This window comes from Plasmodium berghei, assembly GCF_900002375.2.
Source record: "Plasmodium berghei ANKA genome assembly, chromosome: 9".
Classification (NCBI taxonomy): Eukaryota; Apicomplexa; class Aconoidasida; order Haemosporida; family Plasmodiidae; genus Plasmodium; species Plasmodium berghei.
This window is the reverse complement of record NC_036167.2, coordinates 1,620,505-1,633,586: the sequence shown is the minus strand read 5'-3', so window position 1 is coordinate 1,633,586 and position 13,082 is coordinate 1,620,505. Positions and strand designations below refer to the sequence as shown.

The 13,082-nt window shown below is 21.4% G+C and overlaps 3 protein-coding genes and 1 pseudogene across 3 annotated transcripts, besides 1 other annotated feature; all 4 read right to left on the bottom strand.

The window, feature by feature from the left end:
* Window positions 1-1,604: 1,604 nt before the first annotated feature.
* PBANKA_0944121 lies at window positions 1,605-2,391 on the bottom strand (annotated as a pseudogene).
* Window positions 1,605-2,391: a sequence feature (PIR protein, pseudogene;~BIR protein, pseudogene).
* A 1,351-nt stretch (window positions 2,392-3,742) lies between these two features.
* Window positions 3,743-4,849, bottom strand: PBANKA_0944101 (BIR protein; the record flags this gene model as incomplete). Its single annotated transcript, XM_034565060.1, has 3 exons — window positions 3,743-3,808; window positions 3,913-4,728; window positions 4,835-4,849. The coding sequence occupies 3 exons, from the start codon at window positions 4,847-4,849 to the stop codon at window positions 3,743-3,745; spliced, it is 897 nt and encodes a 298-aa protein (XP_034421795.1).
* Window positions 4,850-7,482: 2,633 nt separating this feature from the next.
* On the bottom strand, window positions 7,483-8,588 carry PBANKA_0944081 (BIR protein; the record flags this gene model as incomplete). The annotated part of the gene is made up of 3 exons (XM_034565059.1): window positions 7,483-7,569; window positions 7,658-8,437; window positions 8,574-8,588. The coding sequence occupies 3 exons, from the start codon at window positions 8,586-8,588 to the stop codon at window positions 7,483-7,485; spliced, it is 882 nt and encodes a 293-aa protein (XP_034421794.1).
* A 2,484-nt stretch (window positions 8,589-11,072) lies between these two features.
* PBANKA_0944061 (BIR protein) lies at window positions 11,073-12,141 on the bottom strand (the record flags this gene model as incomplete). The annotated part of the gene is made up of 3 exons (XM_034565058.1): window positions 11,073-11,159; window positions 11,249-12,019; window positions 12,127-12,141. 3 exons carry the CDS (start codon window positions 12,139-12,141, stop codon window positions 11,073-11,075), a joined length of 873 nt encoding a protein of 290 aa, XP_034421793.1.
* Between the last annotated feature and the right edge of the window lie 941 nt (window positions 12,142-13,082).

The following is a 13,082-nucleotide window of genomic DNA, read 5'->3' as shown; positions in this document are numbered from 1 at the left end:
GAACCCTAAAACCCTGAACCCTAAACCCTGAACCCTAAACCCTGAACCCTGAACCCTGAACCCTGAACCCTGAACCCTGAACCCTAAACCCTGAACCCTAAACCCTGAACCCTAAACCCTGAACCCTAAACCCTGAACCCTGAACCCTGAACCCTAAACCCTGAACCCTAAACCCTGAACCCTGAACCCTGAACCCTAAACCATAAACCCCTAAACCACAAACCCTAAACCCTGAACCATAAACCTGAACCCTAAACCCTGAACCATAAACCTGAACCCTAAACCACAAACCCTAAACCCTGAACCATAAACCCCTAAACCCAAATTAACATATTTCAGTTTTAGTCATTGATACAATATTATATATATTAGTACAATAACGCTAATTTTATATACCGAATTGTTTATAAGTATTATAGAAAAATATGACATTACATTTTATTTATATATTTATATTTTAACTATTTTAAAATATAATTTATTTATACCTCAAAACTATCAAATTTATAAATTAATAGTGATTAATATATTATTATACCTTTATAGTAAATAAATTAATATATAGAGAACTATTTATATCAATATAAATTATAATTTTAACATAAATGTAAATTATTGAAATTAAAAAAGTGAGTATTATATATATTTATAATTTATGAATTTATTATACACATATATATAGTGTATTTTTTATGTATTACTAAAAATGTTAGATGTATAAAACATCTTTTATAGATAATGTTGTATTGTCGATTCTCGATCGGTATTCCATGCATCTATATTTTATGACTACCTATTCTATATTGGTAATATGTTTAATTAACAATAAAAATATTCCCATTAAGCTGAAGGTATATTATAATGTAGATGAATATTCAAAATGAATCATCTTATAATTCATACCCAGCCTCATATATAATTCTATTATTACAGTTCAATTGACATAATATAATTTAAATTAAAGTAACTGTAGACAAATTATAAGCTTTACTAAATAGAATTTTCATCAAATAAAGAAACATATTGCGTTATGCATAATTCGATGTAACCACATATTAACAAATTTTATATAATAGGAATTATAGCATGATATGAATGCATATGTAGTCAATATATATATTAATATATACAATACAAATATTTTACTTTAACCATATTAAATCGGCATGAGCACTCAATTATATATACTATAATTTATGAAAAAATGTGATGTGGTCGTTTTCATATTAATTCCCGTACCCCTTTTTTGGTTACACATTTAGACTTCATCTAGAGATTAACCATACGTAAATGGTATATATATTTAATCAACATTTATAGACCAATAAATATTATAAAATTATTAAAAATTAAATATAATACTTGTCCCTAACCCGAATGTGAGTTTCACAAACATAACCCTGACCCACAACATAAAAACTGTTTAAAAATTATACAAAAGGAGTACAAAAATATTATAACTATACATATATAAAATTATATATTATTGATTATATTATTTAATTATTCTTATATACCCAATAATTATGGTAAAAAATTATTTATTTTCAAATAGACAATTTCTTAACATATATCAATCATTATTACTATTCCTGAGATAGCCATTACTCTTCGAGTCTTATATTAATTTTCTTCTTTATTTTTTTACATTTTTTTCGAAATCCAAATAACGAATACTAATATAAAAATGGTAAACATATTATATATTTTTTGATAATCACATATAAGTAATCACGAAAATAATTTACAAATCCCTTATTATTTACCTTATAAGAAATTCCCAAACAAATTGGTATTGCAACTAATATCGATAAAACTATAATTAATTTATTTACTAGTGCTGACCCTGATAATGTGATGTTAGAACTCGGTTCAGAACTTTGTGCAGGATTTTGTATTGTGTTTATCGGTGAAATGGATGGAATATCACTACAATCAACTTTATATTACAATAATTTTTAAAATTATTATAATCATTTGATAATCTAGACAATAATTTATAATATGGACTATCTTCAGTAATATCAGAAACGTTATTAAGTTCATTATATTTTGCAACAAATTCCTTAGCTTTTTCTAAATATTTCTTGCATGTTGGTTTGTTTGCATCAATTTCATTATACATGTTACATAATTATTTAAATGCACCATAAAATTTAGACATGTCTGTAATATTAATACTCATAAAACATTCGTTTCCTTTTATAAACTCCTTAAAATTATTATATCCCGTTTTATTTTTTAATCAATTACTACAATCATCATAATTATTATTATTTTTTTACAATTAGTATAATGACTGTTATTCTTTATATGCGCTTCATAAAATTCATTTAGCTTTTTGATTTTCCTATCTTTCTTTAGCTTTAACATATAACTTAACCATATCATAATATATATAATAAATGCTTCAGATTTTTCTTTAAACTATCAATATTAATATTTTGCTCGAACAACCATAGACCATAAACCCCTAAACCACAAACCCTAAACCCTGAACCATAAACCTGAACCCTAAACCCTGAACCATAAACCTGAACCCTAAACCCTGAACCATAAACCCCTAAACCCAAATTAACATATTTCAGTTTTAGTCATTGATACAATATTATATATATTAGTACAATAACGCTAATTTTATATACCGAATTGTTTATAAGTATTATAGAAAAATATGACATTACATTTTATTTATATATTTATATTTTAACTATTTTAAAATATAATTTATTTATACCTCAAAACTATCAAATTTATAAATTAATAGTGATTAATATATTATTATACCTTTATAGTAAATAAATTAATATATAGAGAACTATTTATATCAATATAAATTATAATTTTAACATAAATGTAAATTATTGAAATTAAAAAAGTGAGTATTATATATATTTATAATTTATGAATTTATTATACACATATATATAGTGTATTTTTTATGTATTACTAAAAATGTTAGAAACATAACAAGATTTTATAGATAACGTTGCATTGTCGAATATCGATCGATATTTTATGAATGTCTATTATATATTAGTAGTGTGTTTAATTAATATTAAAAATATAATAATTACATGAATGTATATTATAATGTAGGCAATTGTTCCAAATGAATCAAATTATAATTATATTCTGATATATAAAATTATTATACTATTCGGTTATAAAAATGCAATTTAAATCAAAATAAATATGATATAAATCATAAGTTTTATTAAATAAAAGTTTCATCAAATAAAGAAACATATTATGATATGCATAATTCAATATATCTCTGGGTTATCAAGACTTATGTAATATGCAATTATGATATTCCATAATACGGTTTCATATATAGCCAATATCTATATTAACATATACAATATAGACATTTTATTTTAATCATATTAAATCGGCATGAACACTCAACTATATATATTATAACTTATAAAATATGTTATGTAACCCCTTTCATATTAATAACAATGTCCCTTTTTTGGTTGCATATTTGGACTCTTGAACGTCATCTCAATATTAAGCATACGGGTATAGTATATATATATTTAATTAGTGCTCAAATTATAAATAATTAAATACAATATAACATTTAACCCTAACCCACAACATAAAAACTATATAAAAATTATGCAAAAATTACTTATTTACCAATAGGTTGTTTCTTAAAATATATAAATCATTATTACTATTCCTGAAATAGTCACTACTCTTCGAATCATATATTAATTATCCAGTTTCTTTTTTATTTTTTTAGCTTTTCTCTTAAATGTTGTTTTCGAGATCGTTTTCGAAATCCAAATAACGAATACTAATATAAAATGTTAAGAAACGTATGATTTGCTTGTTAGTGTTTGCATATATTTAATGAAAGTAGATTTTACATATTATATTATTAAACTCCTTATTATTTACCTTATAGGAGATTCCTAAAAAAAATGCCATTGCACCAAATATCGATAAAAATGTAAATAATTTGTTTCCTATCGGCGAACTTGATGTAACTCTAGATGTTTGTGCAGAAGTTTGTTCAAAATTATTTTCAGATTTTATTACAGTAGTTTGTTCTATTTTTTTCTCTAGAAGGGATGGAATATTGTTACATTTCTTTTTTATATTATCATAATCAGTTGATAAAACAGACAATATTTGACTATGTGGGGCAACTTCATTATTATATTTATTGTTTAGCTCTGTATATTTGTTAACAAAATCATTCGCATTATTTAACAGTATGCCGCCCGTTTGATTCTTTGCAATATTACCATACATATTACATAATAATTTGAATGCATCATAAAATTTAGACATATCTTCAATATTAATATCCATCAAATAATTTCGTTCATCCATGAAATCCTTAATTTCTGTAAATTTATAGGCAGTATTTGTAAAATTATCATATTTATGACTATTAATTATATTATTAGTATAAAAATCGTTTATTTTGGTGGAACCTTGTCCTGTTATTTGATTTAATTTGTAACCAAACCATGAAAGCATATGTATAAAAAATGCATTAATGCTATTTATATCATGACTTTTATTTTTGAATGCAGAATAACATTGCTCAAGTAACCATAAAAATCCAATCGAAAATTTTTCGAGATCAGTATTGCAGTTTTCACTAGAACAGTACTTTTTGAAATCCGAATTATCATCAAAATTGAATGTTGCAGTATCGTTTAATTCGTCGGGTAAATAATACCCCAAAACAACAAAGTTTGAACACTAAGAAACCATTTAAAAAAAAAATAAAAATATGTATTAAGAAAATGTTTTTAAAATAAAACTTAATGAATTTTATAGGAAATATAATATCAAAAAGTATACATACCAGAGTATCATTCATTATGATGGAATATAATTTATAATCTCTAGGTTATGGGATAGCATATTAGTTTTATATATATACTAAAATAAGTAATACAATATTTAATCCTATATACAGCAATTATATGTAAAAAAAAATATTTTTATTATTCTTAATATCAATTTAAAGATAATGTGGAACAATATATACATTTATGATAATTAGATAAATTACCTTATTTTGGGGTTGTTTAAACAATTATTATCATATGTATATATAATACAATTATCATAAATTGTTATCCTTAATAACATTAATATGAAAATTATTATAAAAATTAAAGTAACATTGTAATAAATTAAAAATATATCATCTTATGCATATGCTTTAATATAGAAAATAAACGAAGTCATATCTTTTGTTTTAATAAATGATTCCCCCAAACTAATATATTGTATAAATCTAAAAAATAAAAATACTATTATTACTATAATCCTTAAAAGTATATGAATAGTATTTTTTAAAAATATACTAAATGTTTATATAGTTATTTCTTATAATATATACCAATATTTTATTAAAATTATAACATTTACAAATTAAGTTGCATCCTCTATTTTCTATCCAAATTACATAATTTTAATATTACATTTAATTAATATATATACATTCCAATAACATTATTTTTATTCATACGTACTTCAATTTAAAAATATACCTTATTGGGTGATTTTATAATATATTTTGCACATCTTTCCCACGGTTTAAACCGTCAATTAGCACTGAAACCGCACTTATTATGCCATTTATAAGCTTAAATAAGTCTTTGAATGTATATTGCTTTTAAAATAATACTTATTAAATATTAAATATATAACACATAAATAGGTATTGATGGATATTATAAAGTATAATAGAAAACTATGTGTATTAGGTTGTTATATTTTCCTTTTAGATAGGAGAGATAAGGGAAGTATGTTTTTTTAAGACAAGGCTGTAGTTATATATGATTTACATATTCTACATAGTTTAATTATGCTTTATATTTTCTCCATTAAAATTTTCAATTAATGTATACATTAAAAATAACTTAGGATTATTACTTTTCTAAACATATAATTTACTTTTATATTTTATAATAAACTATATTTTAAGGAAACTATAATTATTAATATTATTTTTCCTGGTAATTTTAGTCTAATGCTATTGCATTAAAGCTTACTTAAATAAATGTTATAATATTTCATTTGATCTTGTATGCATACAATTTTAATCTTATCATACCTTTAATAATATATATAATTAATATATATCAACATATTCGAATCAAATGAATTTAATGATTTTGTCGCATTTAATACGTTATCTATTGTTATTACTATTATCAGTGTTACTGCTATATCACTGTATAGTACAATGCGATAATTAATGCAGTAACGAGGGGTACTTTAAACCAATTAGTAATTTACTTGTTTCATTGTTTTTAAATTAAGTATTTTAAAATAAATATTAGTTCGCAATAACAATATATTTAAATTATATATTTGTGAATATATATATTATAACCTAATAAAAAATATTATTAGCTCAAAAGAAATTAATTATTATTTGCCTTCTCGATAAATTTAATATTAATATTTAATTATATAAAGGTTTCACAATAAAATAATATTTAATATTAGCTATTAGTGGAGCATTTTATTAGATTATATATAAAGGCATATAACAACAATCAATTATATCTACCATATTATTTATAATTGTTAGAACAAAATATGATACATAATTTTATTAATATACTTATATTTTTTAACTATTTTAAATGTAATATATTTATACCTCAAAACTATAAAGCTTAAAAATTAATATTAATTAATCTAATGTTATACCTTTATAGTAAATAAATTAATATATATAAAACGATCTCTATTATTTGAATTTAAAACTTTAGCATAAAATGAAACTATATATAGTCGAAAATCAAAAGGATAATATACATATATCTATGATTTAATTTTTTATTAATATGCATATTTTTATTTTATTATTAAAAATGTTAGATGCATAAAATGCCTTTCATAGATAACGTTATGTTGTCGATTCTCGATCGATATTTTATGAATATATATTATTACAGTCCAGTTGGATAACACTATTTAAATCAAATAAATATGATATAAATCATATGTTTTATTAAATAAAATTTTCATAAAATATCGAAACATTCTGATATGCATAATTCAATATAACTCTGGGTTATCAAGGCTTATATAATGGCAATTATGATATTCCATAATACGGTTTCATATATAGCCAATATCTATATTAACATATACAATATAGACATTTTATTTTAATCATATTAAATCGGCATGAACACTAAATTACATATATTATAATTTATGAAAAATGGTGATGTTTACTTTTTCATATTAATACAGTACTTTGGTTGCATATTTAGATTTCATCTCAAAATTAAAAATACGGGATGGTACATATATTTAATTAGTGTTCAAGTTATAAAAAATTAAATACAATATAATACTTAACCCTAACCAAAAACATAAAAACTATATAAAAATTATGCAAAAATTCTTCCCAATAGACAATTTCTTAAAATATATCAATCATTATTACTATTCCTGAAATTGTAATTCTCTTCGAATCATATATTAATGATTCATTCTCTTCTTTATATTTTTTATTTTTTCTCTTAAATATTGTTTTTGAGCTCGTTTCCGACGTCCAAATAACGAATACTAATATAAACGTTAAGAAGCGTATGATATTTTTGTTAATGTTTGCATATATATAATGAAAAAAAATTTTTAATTCCTTATTATTTACCTTATAAGAAATTCCTAAAAAAATAGCTATTGCAACTAATACCGATAAAAATAGAACCGATTTGCTTACTATCGACGAACTTGATGATGTATCTTCAGAAAATTGTGCAGAAGTTTGTTTTTTTTCTATTGTTGGAAAGGATGAACTATCTTTACATTTCATTTTAAAATTATTATAATCATTTGACAGCGTAGACAATAATTTACAACCAAGATTATTATTAGTAATATTAGAATCGATCTTAAGTTTTTCATATTTTGCAAACAAATCATTAGATTTTGCTATATATTTCGCGCAATCTGACGTGTTTTCATCAAATTCAGTATACATTTCACATAATAATTTAAATACTTCATAAAATTTAGATATATCTTTAATATCCATATTCATCAGATTTGTTTTATCTATAAGTTCCTTATAATTACTACAGCCTTCAACATTGTCTATAGACTTTGTATACTTATCATTATTTATATTTGTGTCATAAAAATGTTTTAAATTGCTCTTAGATCCTGGTGGTTTTAGGTTTAACATATAACTTAACCATATAATAATGTATTCAACAATATCGATGTTACTTTTTGCAACAGAATTAAAGACAGAAGAATCCTTAAAGAATTCATTAAACAAATATAAACATCCAGCACTAATTTTTTCGAGCTCATTAACACAATTTTGATTACTACAATACTGTTTGAAATCATTATCATTTTTAATTTGATAGTTTTTATTACTCGATTCATATGTAAAATTCGTCCAAACATTCTTGAACCTTTCACACTAAGAAAACGTTTAAAAAAGTATAATAAAAATATACGTTAATGAAATTCTTATAAAATAAAGTTTAATGATATTTATATATAATACAATATCAAAAAATGTAAAGGAATTTATTATTATTAAAAAATGCATATACCACTTTCTTATTCATTGTGATATAATTTTGTTTTTAATTTGTAAATTGAGTAGAATCATGCTGTTTTTATATACGATGCCCCCAATATGTGACGCAAATAATTTAACCCTATATATAACAACTGTCTGTAGTTAAATATATTATATGTTTTTCGATAATTAAATTATTATACATAATAAAATAATATTATTACTAAAGAAAAGTCGAATTCCTTTTTATGATAATTAGCTAAATTACCTTAAATAGAGGGTTGCTTAATGCATTTTAATTAAATATATATATAATGAATTTTATACAAAAAATGCTATTCTTACTAACATCTGGTATAACTTTATTATAAAAATGAATATACTTTTATAAAGAATTTAAAGTATGCTTGAACATAGAAAAGGAATACATTTATATTTTATGCTTTAATGATTTCAATTCTAAAACTTAAATACTGTATAAATCTAAAAAATAAAAAATTGTATTAATACTATAATCCTTAAAGGTATATAAATATAATTTTTTAAAATATATTAAATATTTATATACTTATTTCTTGTAATATATAATATAAACTTTTCTAAAATTATAACATTTATAAAATAAGTTACATTGTTCCCTTTTTTAATTGCATGTACATAATTTTAATATTGTTTTTAATGAATAATATAACTATTTTTATTCCTATATAATTCAATTTAGAAAAATATCTTATTATGTAATTTTATAATATATTTTGCACATATTTTCCACGGTTTAAAACGGAAATTAGCACTGAACCGCATTTATTAATCTATTTATAAGTTTAAATAATCCTTTGAATGTAGATTGCTTTTAAAATAATATATAGTAAATATTAGCACATAAATAACTATTGATGCAAGTTTTAAAGTATAATATAAAACTATGTTTGATTAGGTTATTATATTACCCTTTAGTAGGAGATAGATAAGATATATTTTCATTTTTAATATATCAATTTATATAAATATTCGTTAAATGCTCTGAATTGTTCATTTTTATCTTATATATTTTATTGTTATAGTTATCAATGTATATCCATTCAAACAATTTATTAAAAATTCGATATTTTATTAATTTTATGATAAAACAGTGCTATTTTAAATTTAAAAATGATGATTCATTAAACAATGACAATGTAATACATCTTAATATGGAATAATAAAAAGATATTTAACATTGAGTCTTTAATCTTTTCTCTATTTATCCATTTTTTTAGAATATTAAACTATATATAACATTGATACCTTTATAATGTATTATTATGCGTTTTTTCGATAAAATTAATATTAATATTTAATTATATGAAGGCTTCACAATAAAACAATATTTCAATATTAGTTATTGGTATAATATTTTATTAGTTTATATGTATAGGTATATAATGATAACGATATTATATTTATTATATTATTTATAATTATTGGAACAAAATATGATATGAAAATTTATTAATATACTTATATTTTATTTTTTAACTATTTTAAATGTAATTTATTTATATCACAAAACTATAAAACTTAAAAATGAATAGTGATTAATCTAATGCTATACCTTTATAGTAAATAAATTAATGTATATAGAACTATTTATATCAATATAAATTATAACATTAACATATATGCAAAGTTTTGAAATGAAAAAAATGAGTATTATATATATTTATTATTTATAAATTTATTGTAATATATATATAGTGCATTTTTTATGTATTACTAAAATGTTAAAAGCATACTAATATCTATAAACAATGTTATAATGTCGATTCTCTATCGATATTTGTAAATCTATATTTTATGATTATATATTGTATATTGGTAATATGTTTAATTAACCTGAAGGTATATTATAATATAGAGGAATATTCAATATGAATCGAATTATAATTTATACTCTGATATATAAAATTACTATATTGTTCGGTTATAAAAATACGATTTGAATCAAAATAAATATGATAAAAATCATAAGTTTTACTAAATAAAATTTTCATCAAATAAAAAAAATATATTGGGTTATTCATGACTCAGTATAACTCTGGGTTAACAAGTCTTATATAATATATAATAAGTGCTCTTATGTATAGTTAGACAAAAATTAGAAATAAAATATATAATATGAAGTTATAATATTGTCACATTTAATATATATGAACAAATTAGACATAATTATTACAACTTATAAAATATGTTATATAGCCTATTTCATATTAATGGCAATGCCCCTTTTTTGGTTGCATATTTGAATTTTTGAACTTCATATCGTGATTAAAAATACGGGGTGGTATATTTTAATTAGTGTTCAAATTATAAAAAAATGAATGCAAATAAAACTCTAACCCAATGTGGGCTTCGCAAGCACAACCCTGCCCCACAACATAAAAACTATATAAAAATTATGCAGAGATTACTTATTCCCCAATAGACAGTTTCTTAAAATATATAAATCATTATTACGTTCTTGAAATAGTCACTCTCTTCAAATCATATATTAATAATTCATTCTCTTCTTTATATTTTTAATTTTTTCTCTTAAATATTGTTTTAGAGCTCGTTTCCGAAATCCAAATAACGAATACTAATATAAAATGTTAAGAAACATACGATTTGTTTGTTAATGCTTGCATATATATAATGAAAATCATTTTTTAATTCCTTATTATTTACCTTATAAGCAATTCCAAAGAAAATTGCTACTGCAACAAATATAAATGCAATTGAAATTATAATCTTTTTTATTACTGATCTTCGTGAATATGTTGGAAGGGTTGGAAAATTTTCACAATTAACACCTTTGTTATTACAATAAATTTTAAAATTATCATAATCAGTTGATAAAGTAGACAATAGTTCATTATAGGAACTATTACTAGTAATATCAGAATTTTTAATAAGATCTTTACATTTTTCAACAAATTGATTAGCTTTATCCGAACATTGTGTGCAATTTGACATGTTTGCTTCAAATCCAGTATACATTTCACATAATACTTTAAATGCACCATAAAATTTAGACAGATCTTCAATATTAATATCCAGTAAATAATATTGTTCATCCATGAATTCCTTAAGATTTCCAATTCTATAGGAATCAGTTAAAATACTTTTATATTTATCACTATTTTTTACATGTTCATTATAAAAATCGTTTATTGGGGTGGATTTGTAATATGTTCTTTGATTTAATTGGTAGCTTAACCATAAAATAATATATATAAAATATGCATTAGTATTATTTTCATTATGATTTTTATTTATGAATGTAGAAAAACATTGTTCAAGTAACCATAAAAATCCAATCGTAATTTTTTCGAGTTCAGTATCGCAGTTATCATTAGGGCAATAATTTTTGTAATTACTAATATTTTTAAGTTCAGATTTTGGTGTACCGCCTAATTCATCGGGTATATAATCCCTCAAAATATCAAAGTTTGAACACTAAGAAACCATTTAAAAAAAATGATAAAAATATGTATTAAGAAAATTTTATTAAAATAAAACTTAATAAAGTTTAGAGGAAATATAATATAAAAAAATGTATATACTATATCATTATCCATTATGATGCAATATAATTGATAATCTCTAGGTTAAGGGGATATCATATTAGTTTTATATATATACTAAAATAGGTAATACATTATTTAATCCTATATACAGCAATTATATGTAAACAAAAATATTTTTATTATTCTTAATATCAATTTAAAATTAATATGGAACAATATATACTTTTATGGTAGTTAGATAAATTATCTTGTTTTGGGGGGGTTTAATAAAATTTTTATCATGTATATATATAATAAAATTTTGCATAAATTGCTATCCTTAATAGCATTCATATGAGCATTATTGTAAAAATGAATATACTTTTATAATGAATTTAAAATATATCTTCTTATACATATGCTTTAATATAGAACATAAACAATGTCCTGAAATTTAAATACTGCACAAATATAAAAAAATAAAAAAGTTATTATTACAATAATCCTTGAAAGTATATAAATAGTAATTTTTTAAAATATATTAAATATTTATATAGTTGTTTCTAATACTATATACCCATATTTTATTAAAACTGTAACATTTACAAATTAAGTTGAATGTTCCATTTTCTATGAAAATTACATAATTTTAATATTGTTTTTATTTAATATATATCCATTTCAATTATATTTAACATTTTCAATAACATTATTTTTATTCATACGTACTTCAATTTAAAAATATACCTTATTGGATGATTTTATAATATATTTTGCACATCTTTCCCACGGTTTAAACCGTCAATTAGCACTGGAACCGCATTTATTATGCCATTTATAAGCTTAAATAAGTCTTTGAATGTATATTGTTTTTAAAATAATACTTAGTAAATATTAAATATATAACACATAAATAAGTATTGATGCATATTATAAAGTATAATAGAAATCTGTGTATTAGGTTGGTATATTGCACTTTGAGAGGAGAGATAAGGGAAGTATGTTTTTTAAGA